The sequence below is a fragment of the Electrophorus electricus genome, chromosome 21, assembly GCF_041902795.1.
Source record: "Electrophorus electricus isolate QZ-2024a chromosome 21, ASM4190279v1, whole genome shotgun sequence".
Taxonomy (NCBI): Eukaryota; Metazoa; Chordata; class Actinopteri; order Gymnotiformes; family Gymnotidae; genus Electrophorus; species Electrophorus electricus.
In genome coordinates this window covers 1580001-1600678 of record NC_137517.1, presented here as the reverse complement: position 1 = coordinate 1600678, position 20678 = coordinate 1580001, and the positions used below count along the sequence as shown (strand labels likewise).

The window sequence follows — 20678 nt, the reverse complement described above, 5'->3', positions numbered from 1 at the left end:
TATGTGTACATATACAGTACATGATATAGGACTGGTATATGTACATATACATGATAAAGGACTGGTATATGTACATATACAGTACATGATATAGGACTGGTATATGTACATATACAGTACATGATAAAGGACTGGTATATGTACATATACAGTACATGATAAAGGACTGGTATGTGTACATATACAGTACATGATATAGGACTGGTATGTGTACATATACAGTACATGATAAAGGACTGGTATGTGTACATATACAGTACATGATAAAGGACTGGCATATGTACATATACAGTACATGATAAAGGACTGGTATATGTACATATACATGTACATGATAAAGGACTGGTATATGTACATATACATGTACATGATAAAGGACTGGTATATATACATATACAGTAAATGATAAAGGACTGGTATGTGTACATATACAGTACATGATAAAGGACTGGTATATGTACATATACAGTACATGATATAGGACTGGTATGTGTACATATACAGTACATGATAAAGGACTGGTATATGTACATATACAGTACATGATAAAGGACTGGTATATGTACATATACAGTACATGATAAAGGACTGGTATGTGTACATATACAGTACATGATATAGGACTGGTATGTGTACATATACAGTACATGATATAAGACTGGTATATGTACATATACAGTACATGATATAGGACTGGTATATGTACATATACAGTACATGATAAAGGACTGGTATATGTACATATACATGTACATGATAAAGGACTGGTATATGTACATATACAGTACATGATATAAGACTGGTATATGTACATATACAGTACATGATATAGGACTGGTATATATACATATACAGTACATGATAAAGGACTGGTATATGTACATATACAGTACATGATAAAGGACTGGTATATGTACATATACAGTACATGATAAAGGACTGGTATGTGTACATATACAGTACATGATATAGGACTGGTATATGTACATATACAGTACATGATAAAGGACTGGTATGTGTACATATACAGTACATGATATAGGACTGGTATATGTACATATACAGTACATGATAAAGGACTGGTATATATACATATACAGTACATGATATAGGACTGGTATGTGTACATATACAGTACATGATATAGGACTGGTATGTGTACATATACAGTACATGATATAGGACTGGTATATGTACATATACAGTACATGATAAAGGACTGGTATGTGTACATATACAGTACATGATATAGGACTGGTATGTGTACATATACAGTACATGATATAAGACTGGTATATGTACATATACAGTACATGATATAGGACTGGTATATGTACATATACAGTACATGATAAAGGACTGGTATATGTACATATACATGTACATGATAAAGGACTGGTATATGTACATATACAGTACATGATATAAGACTGGTATATGTACATATACAGTACATGATATAGGACTGGTATATATACATATACAGTACATGATAAAGGACTGGTATATGTACATATACAGTACATGATAAAGGACTGGTATATGTACATATACAGTACATGATAAAGGACTGGTATGTGTACATATACAGTACATGATATAGGACTGGTATATGTACATATACAGTACATGATAAAGGACTGGTATGTGTACATATACAGTACATGATATAGGACTGGTATATGTACATATACAGTACATGATAAAGGACTGGTATGTGTACATATACAGTACATGATATAGGACTGGTATATGTACATATACAGTACATGATAAAGGACTGGTATGTGTACATATACAGTACATGATAAAGGACTGGTATATGTACATATACATGTACATGATATAGGACTGGTATGTGTACATATACAGTACATGATATAGGACTGGTATATGTACATATACAGTACATGATAAAGGACTGGTATGTGTACATATACAGTACATGATATAGGACTGGTATATGTACATATACAGTACATGATAAAGGACTGGTATATGTACATATACATGTACATGATATAGGACTGGTATGTGTACATATACAGTACATGATATAGGACTGGTATATGTACATATACAGTACATGATAAAGGACTGGTATGTGTACATATACAGTACATGATATAGGACTGGTATGTGTACATATACAGTACATGATATAGGACTGGTATATGTACATATACAGTACATGATAAAGGACTGGTATGTGTACATATACAGTACATGATATAGGACTGGTATATGTACATATACAGTACATGATAAAGGACTGGTATATATACATATACAGTACATGATATAGGACTGGTATGTGTACATATACAGTACATGATATAGGACTGGTATGTGTACATATACAGTACATGATAAAGGACTGGCATATGTACATATACAGTACATGATATAGGACTGGTATGTGTACATATACAGTACATGATATAGGACTGGTATGTGTACATATACAGTACATGATAAAGGACTGGTATATGTACATATACAGTACATGATATAGGACTGGTATGTGTACATATACAGTACATGATATAGGACTGGTATATGTACATATACAGTACATGATAAAGGACTGGTATATGTACATATACAGTACATGATAAAGGACTGGTATGTGTACATATACAGTACATGATAAAGGACTGGTATGTGTACATATACAGTACATGATAAAGGACTGGTATATGTACATATACAGTACATGATAAAGGACTGGTATATATACATATACAGTACATGATAAAGGACTGGTATATGTACATATACAGTACATGATATAGGACTGGTATGTGTACATATACAGTACATGATAAAGGACTGGTATATGTACATATACAGTACATGATAAAGGACTGGTATATGTACATATACAGTACATGATAAAGGACTGGTATGTGTACATATACAGTACATGATATAGGACTGGTATGTGTACATATACAGTACATGATATAGGACTGGTATATGTACATATACAGTACATGATAAAGGACTGGTATATGTACATATACATGTACATGATAAAGGACTGGTATATGTACATATACAGTACATGATAAAGGACTGGTATATGTACATATACATGATAAAGGACTGGTATATGTACATATACAGTACATGATATAGGACTGGTATGTGTACATATACAGTACATGATATAGGACTGGTATATGTACATATACAGTACATGATAAAGGACTGGTATGTGTACATATACAGTACATGATATAGGACTGGTATATGTACATATACAGTACATGATAAAGGACTGGTATATATACATATACAGTACATGATATAGGACTGGTATGTGTACATATACAGTACATGATATAGGACTGGTATGTGTACATATACAGTACATGATAAAGGACTGGTATATGTACATATACAGTACATGATATAGGACTGGTATGTGTACATATACAGTACATGATATAGGACTGGTATGTGTACATATACAGTACATGATAAAGGACTGGTATATGTACATATACAGTACATGATATAGGACTGGTATGTGTACATATACAGTACATGATATAGGACTGGTATATGTACATATACAGTACATGATAAAGGACTGGTATATGTACATATACAGTACATGATATAGGACTGGTATATGTACATATACAGTACATGATAAAGGACTGGTATATGTACATATACATGTACATGATAAAGGACTGGTATGTGTACATATACAGTACATGATAAAGGACTGGTATATGTACATATACAGTACATGATAAAGGACTGGTATATATACATATACAGTACATGATATAGGACTGGTATATATACATATACAGTACATGATAAAGGACTGGTATATATACATATACAGTACATGATATAGGACTGGTATATGTACATATACAGTACATGATAAAGGACTGGTATATGTACATATACAGTACATGATAAAGGACTGGTATATGTACATATACATGTACATGATAAAGGACTGGTATATATACATATACAGTACATGATATAAGACTGGTATATGTACATATACAGTACATGATATAGGACTGGTATATGTACATATACAGTACATGATATAGGACTGGTATATGTACATATACATGTACATGATATAGGACTGGTATATGTACATATACAGTACATGATAAAGGACTGGTATATGTACATATACAGTACATGATAAAGGACTGGTATATGTACATATACAGTACATGATAAAGGACTGGTATGTGTACATATACAGTACATGATATTGGACTGGTATATGTACATATACAGTACATGATATGTGTGTGTGTGGTTGGTGTGTGTGGTTAAGGGGAACAGGGTGTGTAGAGTGGTGTGGTTGGTGTGTGTGGTTAAGGGGAACAGGGTGTGTAGAGGGTGTGGTTGGTGTGTGTGGTTAAAGGGAACAGGGTGTGTAGAGGGGTGTGGTTGGTGTGTGTGGTTAAGGGGAACAGGGCGTGTAGAGGGGTGTGGTTGGTGTGTGTGGTTAAGGGGAACAGGGTGTGTAGAGGGTGTGGTTGGTGTGTGTGGTTAAGGGGAACAGGGCATGTAGAGGGGTGTGGTTGGTCTGTGTGGTTAAGGAAAACAGGGTGTGTAGAGGGTGTGGTTGGTGTGTGTGGTTAAGGGGAACAGGGCGTGTAGAGGGGTGTGGTTGGTGTGTGTGTGGTTAAGGGGAACAGGGTGTGTAGAGGGTGTGGTTGGTGTGTGTGGTTAAGGGGAACAGGGTGTGTAGAGGGTGTGGTTGTTGTGGAGAGCTTGTTCACTAGAGATCCAGCGTTGGGGAAGAATCTTGTCAGGTGTCTCCTGGATGTGGATGTGAAGGATCGTCATTCCTCTCTGTGAGAAACTCCAGGACACGTCAGACTGTTTCAGATTCTTTAAGACAGAACAGGACAACATGATCAGATATGAGACACAAAGTCAGCCACACAGTGGAAACACCATCTCTCTCTCTCACACAGAAATATTAAATGCAAACGTTCTGAAGCACAACAATATGTACGCTGCCTCAGGCAGCTCACATTAACAGCTGTTTTTCTCTTGATAAGATACAATAAGATGGTCTGTCAGATTACTCAGAAAGTCATTTAGCATTCAGGCAGCTCATAATATATAAAACACACATTACACGTTACACAGAACTCTCAAGTCTTCTTATGAGAATGTACTCATTCACACGGCCTGTTATCTTTGTTAAGTAGCAAAACTGACTGAGCTATAATAGAGTTCTTGAACCCACTGAGTTTTGCTCGAGGGACTCCAACCCTACATAGTACACGAAATCATTACTACATTACAGCACACATCATATTCACTGTTTATTACATGTGAGGATCAGAGGAAATACTGTACACTACTCTTTACTTTTGTTATAAACGGTATTAAAACGGCTCTCCAATAACTGAGCAACACTGGAGCAGATTCACATCAGTCTAAACAGAGCATAACTTCACAGCTGGCAGCCAGACAAACTGCACAATACTGCATCACACGCCGAATTAGAGGCATACAACAAAAACTACATTTGAGTATTTGTCCCAAAAATAACAAACTACCATATTTTGTGCAGATTAGGTCAATATGAATATACCATGTGCATCCATGTTCACTCTGATACTCGTAAGACGTAACTGCTTAATGTCGTCATTATGAACGCTTACTGGAGGTGGATCAGAGCCCAGACAGGACCAGAGATCATTTCCTCAGTGTTCTTAGTGTTAATGATCTAAGCACTTTCCTTACACCTGCCCACATACTAACACCGTGTTGGAATACATTAGTCTGACTGTTATCCACCAACACTACCAGTGCGGATCATTACATTTCAACATGGTGATTTAGTTACGGAGTTTACAGTCATTGGTGTACAAAGTAAACAAACATGGAGAACTGACACGTCCTTCAGGAGCTCCTACTGCAGACGAGGATAAAGTCTTATTTAGTTTATCCAGCTGTACTCTGATAGTTAAAGCTTTACACCAGTAAATGAGATGAGGGTTGATATCTAGATGAACCATTTTGGACAGTAAGATCTCAGGTGGAATGGTACTCAGATCAGATGAGAAATGCAGAAAAAACAAATACTCTGGAAAAATAAATACTCTGGCATCTGGGTGAGGGTCTGTGTGAGGGTCTGTGTGTGTGGGGGTCTGTGTGTGGGGGGGTCTGTGTGTGGGGGGGTCTGCGTGAGGGTCTGTCTGGGAGTCTGTCCAGATGTGTCAGTACTAGATGAACCAGTGTAACAACTGTATCCTCAGTGCTAAACCCTCCTCACACACTCACTCATACGGGTGTCCTTTTGCCTTAGTGAGATGTTGAATTAGAATCCACTCACAAGACTTCATTCTGACTGATGTAATATTCCTCAGGTTAGACTTCTTACAAATTAAAGCCATAAAGGAACAGCATGTGTGTCAATCCACAGATGAAATAATTTGCCAGATTTTAAAACAAAGGCACTAACAGTACCTGGACCCTGTGTTTTCTTTTCTAACAGTTTGAGACAGTTTTGTCTTTCCTATCACAGGACGCTCCCCCCCCCCACAAGTCACGTGGTACGGCCTGCCGTGTGCAGGGCGGTCAACCCTATTAGTGACCACGCCCTCCGTAAGTGCACCTGCACAGGTTACAGTCGTGTCTATTTAAACCTCTGCTGGTGGATGCACCATGTTGGTCATTGCTGAAGTCTGTTTAAAGGTTTGTATATCTATTGTTCAGTGCTGTGTAATCTGTGTCTAGTTAAACGTATCGTTATGACTTTCACTAATGTCGTTGTTGTTCGCGTCTTATGTTAATAAACGTGTCACTCTATCGAGGGAGTCTGTGCGTGATGCTCCACACCCATCGGCACCGTTACATTTCCACACTGTCAGAATTCCAGCATTCACAGTATCAGTTCCTCTACCACAAATGTCCATTGTTTCAAATCTAGAAAAACAAACATTCATTTAATGTCATTACTATTTGCAAATCATTTTCTGCTGGAATAGACATCCTTGCAATGGACATTCCTGTCAGAGCACTGGTAGTGCTGTTAGGCTTAATGAAGTCAGTATAATACACAACTCAAACAAATTAAGGGAAAAAATACATAATCACATCATGTCCCAAACAGTCCTGGTGATGAGGCCTTCTGACCCCCTCACAAATTCTACCTCTTTATACACACACACACACACACATACACACACACACACACACACACACACACACACACACACACACACACACACACACACACACACACACACACACACACACACACACACACACGTCTATAAATAAACAGTACTCCAGTAACTCACTCTAGTTTCTCCAGTTTACAGTGTGGATCCTCCAGTAGATCAGAGAGCTTCTTCACTCCTGAGTCTGGTAGGTGATTGTAGTTCAGGTTCAGCTCTCTCAGGTGTCATGAGGGGTTTTTCTTCAGAGCTGAAGCCAGAGCAGCACAACCTTCCTCTGTAATACTGCAGTTATACAACCTGCAGAGAGAAGGAGAAAAACTCCTCAGTGTACTTAGAGCTCAACACACACACACACACACACACACACACACACACACACACACTCACACACGACTATAAATAAAAATTAGTCCAGTAACTCACTCTAGTTTCTCCAGTTTACAGTGTGGATCCTCTAGTAGATCAGAGAGCTTCTTCACTCCTGAGTCTCCTGGTTTATTCTAGTTCAGGTTCAACTCCGAACAGACACCGTTCTGTGACGTCAATCTCAGAATCAGTAACATTACAGTGATTATCATGACCGTTCAGCATACACACAGGCACCTTCAGGTCAGGCTTGATGACCTAAAAGTGGTTTTATGACTTTAAAATCTCCCTTCAGAGGCTTACATGCATGTTTGAGGTGAAAATCAGACACATTCCATCATTTAATGATCAACTGTTTGGTTCTGGTGAACTGGAACTTAATATGAGACACTCCTGACACAGACAGACTAGATATGAGGACTGTGGGACAGGAATATACTGAGTGACAGATACAGGTTTACCTCTCCATGTGAAATACATCACACCCACGAGTGCTGAGAGCAGGATCAGTACAACTGGAACAACGATGGCTGCTGTATAGTCCCTGGGCAAGTGATCTGGAACACAATGAAAAAGATTCAGATTAAATATCCATCTGTGCAGTCACATATTGGTTCAAGAAAGAAGAGAATAAAAGTCTAAACAATAGCACATTATAAGCAATTATAAAAACACTCTCATAAATGTACTTATACTTTGGTAATTAAGCAACTTTTGCATATTCTGAATCTTTTACAGTAGTGTAAATTACCAGTGATGTTTTTCAGCAGTGTAAATTACCAGATGTTTTCCATTAGTGCAAATTACCAGTGATGTACTTCAGTAGTGTAAATCACCAGTGATGTTTTCCAGTAGTGTAAATCACCATTGATGTTTTCCAGTAGTGTAAATCGCCAGTGATGTTTTCCAGTAGTGTAAATTACCAGTGATGTTTTCCAGTAGTGTAAATCACCATTGATGTTTTCCAGTAGTGTAAATCACCAGTGATGTTTTCCAGTAGTGTAAATTACCAGTGATGTTTCCAGTAGTGTAAATCACCAGTGATGTTTTCCAGTAGTGTAAATCACCAGTGATGTTTTCCAGTAGTGTAAATCACCAGTGATGTTTTCCAGTAGTGTAAATCACCAGTGATGTCGATCTTTTCCTCCATCACGTTCTGCCCCTATTTTACTCTGCAGATGTAGGTGTTGGTGTCACTGCTGTGTGCAGTGAGTCTGTGTCTCACATAAAACCCTTCACCATCTTCACATGACTCTTTTACTCCAGCAGGCACTTCTACTCCTTTACTGTCCAGCCACTGGAGTTCAGGTACAGGCCACCAGCCCTTAGAGTCACACTGTAGAAGAACCCCACCTGAGGCAGTGCCCAGTACAGTGATCTATGGGGTTCTTCCAACAGCTGTGGATTAAAAAGACCAAAGACTGAAATAGCATCGTCTTGTTTCTGCTTACATAAACACTTATTAAAACAGTATCTATTATTTAAAAGTATGTTTGAAATGCAGTGACATTCACCTTCAATTTTCAGTAGAACACGGACTTGACCGTCCCATTGGGCAGAATCAACACGACATGTGTACTGTCCTCCATCAGACACTTTAACGTTCTTCAGTAGCAGTGAGGTGTTGCCATACTGTAGCTGCTCTATAAACAGAGCTGTTCTCCCTCTGTATGAAGGCATCTGTCCATCATTCTTGTCTTCTTTATTCATATAGTGGTGCACCAGGATGTCTCCTAGATCCTGTCTGCTCCACTTCACTTCCATGTCCACAGCACTCATGGTGGGTTTGATGGAACACGGCAGAACGATGTCAGAACCAGGAGCAGCAAAAACAGTATCTGGACCCTCCACATGAAACCTCTGAGCTCCTACAATGAGAAACATCACCATGCTGGATGTTCACATGCACTCCACACATTACACACAAACCATTATGGCTGATGTATAAGCAGGTGATTACACACCATGTGCACTAAAGGACATTTGGGGGAATATTCATGATCCACATGTGATGGAATAAAGACAAAGACTAATGTTACAGGCATGAACATGGAGACACTACCACACACACACACACACACACACACACACACTCCAAACAAAGCCATCTTAACACAGACCACACACACACACACACACCAAACAAAGCCAGCCTACCACAGACCACACACACACACACACACACACACACACACACACACACACACACACACACACCTTCCAAACAAAGCCAGCCTACCACAGACTACATTACCCACAAGCCCACTGTGTGTTCCCAGTCTTGTTCTCTTCCTTGTGTTTCCTGTATAAACTGTTCTGTTGTTAGTCTGTGTGAAGTCTCGTTTGTCTGCTCATCTGTTTCTGAGCCTTTTTGTGATCTATTGTTTTTGCTCTCTTGCCTGCTCCTATATTGATTCTTAAATATACATCACCTGCTACCTGGATTGTGACCTCTGCCTGTTTCGTGACGTCTTTGGACCATCCCTGTGATATTAACATCAGCAGGTACTGGATTGGTACCAGATTCTCTGGCTGCACAAGGCCAGCTGTTAAATCAGCATCACCAGCGTCTGGAGTCACTAGGCAACGGGGCAGAGGAACTCGCTCGGCAATCTCAGCATCTTACTGCGCTGGTTCCTTCGGTAACTGCGCTTACGCATCGCCTGGCAACATGAACATCCAGTGAGGTGAGAACACCAGGTGTGGTCACACTCCAGACTCCTGCCACTAGTGGGTCTCCCTTTCCTCTACCGGAAAAGTACAATGGAAACCCAGCAGGCTGTCAGGGGTTTTTGCTGCAGTGTTCTGTGTTCTTTGCCCATCGACCTCCCTGTACAGACTCTGTGTGCATTTCGTTGATCATATTATTATTATTAGTAGTAGTAGTAGTAGTAGTAGTAGTTGTTGTTGTTGTTGTTGTGCGGTAGAGTGCTGGAGTGGGTAAACACAGTCAGCACCGAGCGTGGAGAGAGAACCAGAGACCTTGTAGCCTTTTCACCTCCTGATTTCATTCTGTTTTTGATCCTCCCCTACAAGGCGAGGAGAGCAGATGTTTCATTTAAAGCAGGGCTCCCGCCCCACTGCTTCCACTGTTCAAATACTGCTGGTCATTTCTCACAGGATCAGTCCAGAGTGATCCACCTTAGACTTCCACAGAGGCCTTGAAACCACCTGCATCAGAGCCTCTGATCTGCACTTACACACCCAAAGTCCTCTGACTTTAAGAAACCCCAGAAACTTTATTCATCTTTATGCTTTCAAACACAGTCATGCACCACTCTGCACCTGTTACAGAGAGCACCAAAGCCCATTATAATTAGATCTCAGATCACTTCATGAACACACAGAATAACGTTTGGCCTTTGCTTCACCCCAACATTTCTCTAGCTCAGGTTTACAGTAAGAGGGGAGCAGCTGTGCTGCTTCATCCCTGTGACTGCACCACAGATCTAGTGGAAGGGCGTGAGCCTGCTGTCCGTATCCTCTACCACAGACAATAAGGCCATGGAGGACTACATCACCGAGGCGTCTGCAGGATGGTACATCCGTCATTCCACAGCAGCGGATGGATTATTTTTATTTATATATATCGATCCAGTCCCCATACCAGAAAGACCATGGTCGCCCTTAGCGACAGATTTCAGAACCGACCTACTACTGTCAGAAGGAGAGACGACTGTTCTCACTATGGTGCTCCATCTCTCCAAGGTCATGCGGTTTGTGGGTTTGCTGTCACGCCCTTCAGTCAGCTTTTACTGCTTCATACTGCTGAGCTGTAGCTCTGGTGGAGATACTCACACTGTACATTTATTCTCCTTCCTTATAGTTCCACTCCCATTCATTGGGAGCATGAATGCCGGACTCAGTAAAGAGCAGGAGCCTGGAGACTCATCCTGACTCTCATGTGTTTGTTTGAGTTTGGCTTACTGTTGAAGTGTGTGCACTTATACACACACACAATGTCTGAGTGTAGATTTTAACCCTGTACTGTTATAAACACTGTGTGTGTGAGTGTAGATCAGTTTAACCCTGTACTGTTATAAACACTGTGTGTGTGAGTGTAGATCAGTTTAACCCTGCACTGTTATAAACACTGTGTGTGTGAGTGTAGATCAGTTTAACCCTGCACTGTTATAAACACTGTATGTCTGAGTGTAGATCAGTTTAACCCTGTACTGTTATAAACACTGTGTGTGTGAGTGTAGATCAGTTTAACCCTGCACTGTTATAAACACTGTATGTCTGAGTGTAGATTAGTTTAACCCTGTACTGTTATAAACACTGTGTGTGTGAGTGTAGATCAGTGTAACCCTGTACTGTTATAAACACTGTATGTCTGAGTGTAGATCAGTTTAACCCTGTACTGTTATAAACACCGTGTGTCTGAGTGTAGATCAGTTTAACCCTGTACTGTTATAAACACTGTGTGTGAGTGTAGATCGGTTTAACTCTGCACTGTTATAAACACTGTGTGAGTATAGATCAGTTTAACCCTGCACTGTTATAAACACTGTGATATTTAAGTTTAGATGAAAATTAAAAAAATACAGTCACAATAATTCATTATAATAATTCATTATAATAACAGTCAAGTACAAATTATATAATAATTGATCTCTATATATAATAATTATTTAGACAATCTATTATTAGGTGAATTTAGGTGCAGCCTCTGAAATGTATTAACTAATATTTTGTAACAGACATTTTTCTCTTCAGTTCACACACACGGTAGCTAAGAGGAAATAAGAACTGAACAGGACACATTTCCTCCCCAGTGTGACGTGTGCTGTGTAAAATGTCTCTAATATGTGCAGTGCTGTGACTCTTGGTGTTGAGGAGTCTGACCAGCATGTCATGTGATGGAGGTTACTGTACCTGAGAGAGACCAGTGGAGGAACAGAATCACCCAAACACACTTCATCTCTGAAAGAGAACAAGGTGGCATATTAGTGTATATACATTAAACTCTCTCACAACTGAACACAACATGCTTACATTTAAACTGTTTTGAAACACTAAAAGCACAAAGTTTAGTCCAGATCATAAAGCCAATAGAAGAACTGGACTAAGCACAGCACAACTGGGAAGGGACTAAGGCATCCACAGACAGCCCATCAGCAAGTACTAAGTGGAATACAGCAGACTTGGACTGACTACGGTTACGATAAATGGGGGAACTTGAAAAAATGAGCAACGACTGGGCAACCTAAAGACAGAGAACTAAATATATAAGACAGAAATCTGACTAAAAGAATCAGGCTAAATGGAGAACTATAAAGAGATGGCTGCTAGAGTACTGTACTACATCAGCACTGTAATCTGAACTGTTTCTGGCTGCTACCGGTGACTGCTATGTTCAGTATAGCATGTCACTGACTCCTATGCACAACCCACTTTACATATTCCCAGTACTGTGTACTGGTCAAAATAAATGCACTGTCTGTTCATTGTGTATTGGTCCTGTCCTGTATTTATTTATTGTATGACATTATTGCACTGTATTGTTTGTGTAGTTTGTTGTCTGTTGCACTTGTTTTGTGGTGCACCACGGTCCTGGAGGAACATTGTTTCGTTGTTGCTGTGTACTTGTATACAGCTGAAATGACAATAAAGCCTCTTTAGGCCTTTGAGATAGAAAATGTACAAAGTACGAGAAACGTTTAAACGAGAGGAATGGACAGACTGAGGGAGATTGGTAGTGAAGAGCAATGACCAGGTTTAAATACACACCTAGTGAGGGACGGTGAGGAACAGGTGATGGTGATGAGGGGCGGAGATGCAAAACAAGGGAAAAGACCAGAGAACAACACACAAGGATCGGTTACCAAGGGAACCGCGATGCTAGCAGAGGGGGATCGTGACAGGATGCTCTTAAAGGTGCATTAATTGCCCCCCTTCAATAACTCAAATAAACTGTGAAATATAGAGAACGTGATAATAAGACCTGTTATATTAGCAGTGGCATCAGCACATGTGTATCAGCTGCATGTTTGAAAAACTGCCCCCTTGACTGGAGGCTTGTCTGTGTTTACACTGACCTCCTGTCAATCTCTTTGAGACACTCCTACACCCCCATTAGTCCGCCCACATCTCCAGCTGATTGGCTAAGAAAACATAACGGAATCCAGCGAGCACCCTGCATCACCAGGTTCTAGTCAGCAAAAGACCCACGCTGTGCTTCCAAAAAACATCATGATAAGAATAGAGTTAACACTGGAAATGCCTTTCCAAAATGGGAAGAATTATTACTTGGACGCAGAGCATGAGAGTGAGAGAGAGAGAGAGAGAGGGACAGAGACAGAGAGAGAGACACACACAGAGAGAGACAGAGAGAGAGACACACACACACACACACAGAGAGAGCGAGCCTTCGCTTTAACATCTAACTGGACTTTAGCTGGGCTGCCTGATTTCTACACAACACTTCAGTCATGTCACAACTTTATATAATATGCAATTTATCCACGACCGGGGAGAGGGTGTACTTAATAAACCAGAAATAATAATAACCTTCATAAATAGTGAAATAATTAGGACTGTTTAGATGATGGTACTACATCTTAACTTTATGAACTAAGTTGTGTCCCGCTTTGTAGATGATGTTTAGATGGTAGATGTAGTACTAAGGTGTGTCCCGCTGTTTAGATGGTGTGTAGATGGTGTTTAGATGGAGGTTCATAAAGTTAAGATGTGGTGCTAAGTGTGTCCCGCTGTTTAGATGATGTTTAGATGGTGTGTAGATGGTGTTTAGATGGAGGTTCATAAAGTTAAGATGTAGTATTAAGGTGTGTCCCTCTGTTTAGATGATGTTTAGATGGTGTGTAGATGGTGTTTAGATTGAGGTTCATAAAGCTCAGATGTAGTATTAAGGTGTGTCCCTCTGTTTAGATGATGTTTAGATGGTGTGTAGATGGTGTTTAGATGGAGGTTCATGAAGTTCAGATGTAGTATTAAGGTGTGTCCCGCTGTTTAGATGATGTTTAGATGGTGTGTAGATGGTATTTAGATGGAGGTTCGTAAAGTTCAGATGTAGTATTAAGGTGTCTCTCTGTTTAGATGATGTTTAGATGGTGTTTAGATGGAGGTTCATAAAGTTCAGATGTAGTACTAAGGTGTGTCCCTCTGTTTAGATGATGTTTAGATGGTGTTTAGATGGAGGTTCATAAAGTTCAGATGTAGTATTAAGGTGTGTCCCGCTGTTTAGATGGTGTTTAGATGGAGGTTCATAAAGTTCAGATGTAGTATTAAGGTGTGTCCCTCTGTTTAGATGATGTTTAGATGGTGTTTAGATGGAGGTTCATAAAGTTCAGATGTAGTATTAAGGTGTGTCCCACTGTTTAGATGGTGTTTAGATGGAGGTTCATAAAGTTCAGATGTAGTATTATGGTGTGTCCCTCTGTTTAGATGATGTGTAGATGGTGTTTAGATGGAGGTTCATAAAGTTCAGATGTAGTATTAAGGTGTGTCCCTCTGTTTAGATGATGTTTAGATGGAGGTTCATAAAGTTCAGATGTAGTATTAAGGTGTGTCCCGCTTCCACTGTGCTCGACGCACAGCTGCGTGTTCAGTGTGGCCGCACCCATCTGAGAAACTTCAGAGTGAGGCCCTGCTAGGGGTCTGATCTTATGTCTTAGTTTGTAGATTTATAGTCTCACTGGTAGAAATGATAATGTCATACAAAACAACAGCGATGCTTAAGTCTGTTTACTTATCTGAGCACAACAGTTCATCCATGCTGCGGTTAAACTGGCCGCCGTTCGTCAAACACGGTTAACGTAACCGTAACCTAAACCGCTGTATCAATACAGACCGAAGAACCAACGCAGAAGCACCTACATTAGACATTAACGTGTAATTAATGCGTGTTATTCATTCAGGTTTATGATTTCCTTCGTTGTTGAAAATGAAACTAAACTGGAGTCCAACAAAAGGAAACCAAATAAAAGCGAACTCACCCGATCTGTCAAACCAACTCTGCGCCAGCAGATCTGCTACAAATAAACCTTCAGCAGTTCAGTCAGAAGAATAAAACCTTCCTGTCACTAGAAAAATGTCCTTTAAAACACGGAACTGTTTAACAAATTTGCACCGTTACACCGAAGAAACACAAACGTGTGCACAAAATGGACGTTACTTTCCACGGGCCGCACCCGATGATTCTTATTGGCTGATGAACACCCTCTGATGATTCCTATTGGCTGATGGACGCCCCCTAATAGTTTTCATTGGCTGTTTCTCACGTCATTCTTCCTGCATGGCTCCGGTCCTGGTTACTGACCGTCTGGGTCTGAATGTCCAGCGCTGCATTACACTGAACCCAGTGAGTCACACATTTAGTCAGATAAATAACATTTAGTCGTCGGAGGACCAGCGGTTAGTATGTTGTGTGAGGTTTAAAATAAAGACCATTTTAAACACGAAGACATCGGGTTTTTAAACACGTGATTCAGTTACTTTACATGAACGTAACGAAACAAAACGTCCCGTAACAATAAATAGATTATAGAGGAATAAAACCCTCCCAGATTATAGAGGAATAAAACCCTCCCAGATTATAGAGGAATAAAACCCTCCCAGATTATAGAGGAATAAAACCCTCCCAGATTATAGAGGAATAAAACCCTGCCAGATTATAGAGGAATAAAACCCTCCCAGATTATAGAGGAATAAAACCCTCCCAGATTATAGAGGAATAAAACCCTCCCAGATTATAGAGGAATAAAACCCTCCCAGATTATAGAGGAATAAAACCCTCCCAGATTATAGAGGAATAAAACCCTCCCAGATTATAGAGGAATAAAACCCTCCCATATTATAGAGGAATAAAACCCTCCCAGATTATAGAGGAATAAAACCCTCCCAGATTATAGAGGAATAAAACCCTCCCAGACTATAGAGGAATAAAACCCTCCCATTCTATAGAGGAATAAAACCCTCCCAGATTATAGAGGAATAAAACCCTCCCAGATTATAGAGGAATAAAACCCTCCCAGATTATAGAGGAATAAAACCCTGCCAGATTATAGAGGAATAAAACCCTGCCAGATTATAGAGGAATAAAACCCTCCCAGATTATAGAGGAATAAAACCCTCCCATATTATAGAGGAATAAAACCCTCCCAGATTATAGAGGAATAAAACCCTCCCAGACTATAGAGGAATAAAACCCTCCCAGATTATAGAGGAATAAAACCCTCCCAGATTATAGAGGAATAAAACCCTCCCAGATTATAGAGGAATAAAACCCTGCCAGATTATAGAGGAATAAAACCCTGCCAGATTATAGAGGAATAAAACCCTCCCAGATTATAGAGGAATAAAACCCTCCAAGATTATAGAGGAATAAAACCCTCCCATATTATAGAGGAATAAAACCCTCCCAGATTATAGAGGAATAAAACCCTCCCAGATTATAGAGGAATAAAACCCTCCCAGATTATAGAGGAATAAAACCCTCCCAGATTATAGAGGAATAAAACCCTGCCAGATTATAGAGGAATAAAACCCTCCCAGATTATAGAGGAATAAAACCCTCCAAGATTATAGAGGAATAAAACCCTCCCATATTATAGAGGAATAAAACCCTCCCAGATTATAGAGGAATAAAACCCTCCCAGATTATAGAGGAATAAAACCCTCCCAGATTATAGAGGAATAAAACCCTCCCAGACTATAGAGGAATAAAACCCTCCCAGATTATAGAGGAATAAAACCCTGCCAGATTATAGAGGAATAAAACCCTCCCAGATTATAGAGGAATAAAACCCTCCCAGATTATACAGGAATAAAACCCTCCCAGATTATAGAGGAATAAAACCCTCCCAGATTATACAGGAATAAAACCCTCCCAGAACTCCTCTTGTTCCTTTGCCTCTGTAATCTGGTACAAAGTGAGGAGAGTGTTTCAGTGTGAGAATGTGGAAATGTTGAACAAACTCTTGCTGAAGGAATCTGAGAATTTACTCCAGTCTACACCACCTTCTAAGAAATTTTACATCAAGATTTTAATGAAGATTAAGCCACAGTGCTCATATACAGTAAAGAATCATTTTGTTTATTTAAAAAACAGTACCATTAAAACTGTGAACATTATCTCGTATAGTAAATTATCAAAGCAGTGTTAATCCAAAATCTATGAAGAAATGTATTTGTTCCACACAGAATTATAATGTAAATAATGAACAGTTCAAATATAATGTTAACATAACAGATCAAATATAATGTTAACATAAGATCAAACGTAATGTTAACATAACAGATCAAATGTAATGTTAACATAACAGATCAAACGTAATGTTAACATAACAGATCAAATGTAATGTTAACATAACAGATCAAATGTAATGTTAACATAACAGATCAAACGTAATGTTAACATAACAGATCAAATGTAATGTCAACATAAGATCAAACGTAATGTTAACATAACAGATCAAATGTAATGTTAAACATGTCACGATACGGCCCCTCCCCCTTCAAACGTCTCCGTGTGTGTGTGTGTGTGTGTGTGTGTGTGTGTGTGTGTGTGTGTGTGTGTGTGTGTGTCTGCATTGCCACGTCCTCTCGTGTCGCTCACCTGATCCTTGTGTGTAATTGTCATGCGTGTATATATGTCGTGTTTTATCGTTGAGGTTGTCAGTGTTTCACCCATTTTGTGTGTGTGTGTTTTTTGAGTCATTACTGTTATATGTACAATAAAACGTGTGTTCATGTGGAATGTACCTCGTCCCCGCATCCTGCTTAGCCATCCAACGTTACAAACACATGTATGAGGGATGTACCAGCAGCACACTGTACTGAAACTACACACAACAAAAAGGCCAAAATTAACCATGCCATTATTACCCTCATTGTTCATAACAGCTTTAGTTGTTAGGGATTCATTAGGGATTGTTAGGGACTAAGTGTCAGTGATGTAAGAGATATACAGATTACAAGTAATGTAAACCTTCTACTTCTGAACATTTGCCAATAAATGTCTTTTTAGTAACAGGGAGGAGCCATCCGAGTTTTTCTGAACATTCAATCATCCCAGAATGTCTTGCAACCCTTAAAAGAAAGGAAAACAAATCTGACATTAAAAGGGTACAAAATCACTGTAATAAGAAATAAATATCATAGGAAATCTTTACTTTTCTAAGTAAAAGTTGTCTAACAAAACGCTACACCACCATCTCCTCATTGTGGGCGTGTCCTCTTATTAGTAAAAGAAAAACTCAAATCTAAACAGTGCATAAGTGACACTCTGGTGACTTCAGTAAGTAACTTTCCTGACCTCTGTAACATCCGCCCAGTAGAGAAGTACGAGGTAAAGTGCAGGAGTGTAGTGATCAGTGTATTAACATGAGCTCATTTGCTTTCATTTTAAAGGGACACAGAAGAAAAATGTGAGTGTATATACGATCGACTTAACTGCACTCGACTAACGTCTTCAGGTGACTGTAAATGAAACAGTTACTGATGCAAAATCTCCTGACATTGAGCACAACGGGCCATTCAAAGAGCGGTCTGGGTTAACACTGGTTTAGGGGTTTCTGCCCTGCAAGAACTGATGCACGCTGCTGCAGACACAGAAGCAGCAATCGTTCAGAATGACTGTAAATACATGTAACATGCACTTAGTAAACAAGTACGGTCCACATATACAAGAAATTAAAGGAACTAATTGGGGTTGGAGTTTTGCTTCGTATAACCAAAAGAGAACTTCATAATCAGAAACTTGGCCATAACTGCAACGCCAGTTGAAGTTGTAGTTTTTAAAGACGTTTCTATATCCTTAAGCACCGCGGCAGCGCCGCCTGGCGTTCCTACCATGTACTGCATCTACCGCTGCGTGTCTCTCCTGCGCAGAACAAACGTCGCTGGAAACGTTTTACTTTCGCTTCGACTCGTGTGACATTCCGGGTTTGGCAGACACAAGAGGCGCTCACAGAGTCCATAATAAACGGGGGTGAGCGGAGCTGAACGGCTAAAAGCTAAAAGTTCAAATATTTTCTCACACTTGCCCAGGATGTTTTTGGCCGCGTTTCTGCTACTGAGTGCTGATGGGTTGGTGAGCTGCGCAGGAGCAGCACAAATGCGTCCTACTGTCAAAAACACGTTTGCTGCAGAAACAGGAAACATACGGGTAAGCCTTCTTGGCTATATTTAGTGTAATACATATTTCTACTTTCCAACAGTAAAGGAAGACCCAGGAACCATTTAGAATATTTGACTGATCGTTTTGATCGTTTAGCTCCATTCACCTCCATTCATTGCGGGCTGTCTCGACAGCGCCCTCTGGCGTTAGCAGCCACGTTTTGCTACAACAGGAGGAACCGGAAGTGTTCCGGCGCGTCAGAAACTCACCAGCAGAAACAGTGCAGCGTTTGTTCGGCCACTTTTACAGGAAAAATACAATGTATTCTTACATTCATTATACACAATATATCCTTACACTCATTATATACATTACATTGTATTCTTACATTCATTATACACAATATATCCTTACACTCATTATATACATTACATTGTATTCTTACATTCATTATACACAATATATCCTTACACTCATTATATACATTACAATGTATTCTTACATTCATTATACACAATATATCCTTACACTCATTATACACATTACAATGTATTCTTACGTTCATTATACACAATACAATGTATTCTTACATTCATTATATATGTTGTTCTACATTGTATATAATTGTACATATGTTGCATACTGTATATCTAATTGTATATGTCATGTTCTACATTGTATATATAATTGTACATAAATTACATACAATATACAACATGTTTTCATATCATGTTGCAAATATACTTTCCTCAGTGCTATGTGAACATCATTTTCTCATTATTCTATTATGCTCATGTTAGTATATTCAAGAGTGGACAAATTATGACAATATATTATATCTACTCTCAGCAAATAAAGTTATTACATGAACACAGTAAATGAACTTGTACTGCTCAGTACTAATAAATGTATCATATAGCACTAATAAAGTATAATATAGAAGAGCATTTATGTAGAACATGAGCAAGGTTTTGCATTCTTACTGTGTGTTGAGAGGCAGGAGACTGACCACAGCACATCCACCTACTTCT

The 20678-nt window shown here is 39.3% G+C and overlaps 2 protein-coding genes across 3 annotated transcripts in view; both read right to left on the bottom strand.

Moving 5' to 3' along the window:
* Positions 1 to 3756: 3756 nt before the first annotated feature.
* Positions 3757 to 15715, bottom strand: LOC118240537 (myelin-oligodendrocyte glycoprotein-like). Of its 2 annotated transcripts, XM_081704644.1 has the most exons (7): positions 15524 to 15715; positions 12444 to 12491; positions 9080 to 9433; positions 8027 to 8122; positions 7623 to 7732; positions 7320 to 7496; positions 3757 to 4890 (listed from the first exon to the last, which is right to left on the bottom strand). In XM_081704644.1, exons 2-5 carry the CDS (start codon positions 12487 to 12489, stop codon positions 7695 to 7697), a joined length of 534 nt encoding a protein of 177 aa, XP_081560770.1. In that variant the 5' UTR covers positions 12490 to 12491; positions 15524 to 15715; the 3' UTR covers positions 3757 to 4890; positions 7320 to 7496; positions 7623 to 7694. The 2 variants fall into 2 exon arrangements, with proteins under 2 accessions (XP_081560770.1, XP_081560771.1); XM_081704645.1 differs by lacking the exons at positions 3757 to 4890; positions 7320 to 7496 and having other exon boundaries at positions 7657 to 7745.
* A 4917-nt stretch (positions 15716 to 20632) lies between these two features.
* The window catches only part of LOC118240665 (coiled-coil domain-containing protein 171-like), a 23662-nt gene continuing 23616 nt past the window's right edge, over positions 20633 to 20678 (bottom strand). The window contains 1 exon segment of the mRNA XM_081704917.1: positions 20633 to 20678. This exon segment is cut by the window's right edge and continues 962 nt beyond it. The gene's annotated coding sequence lies outside the window, so the exon portion shown is untranslated.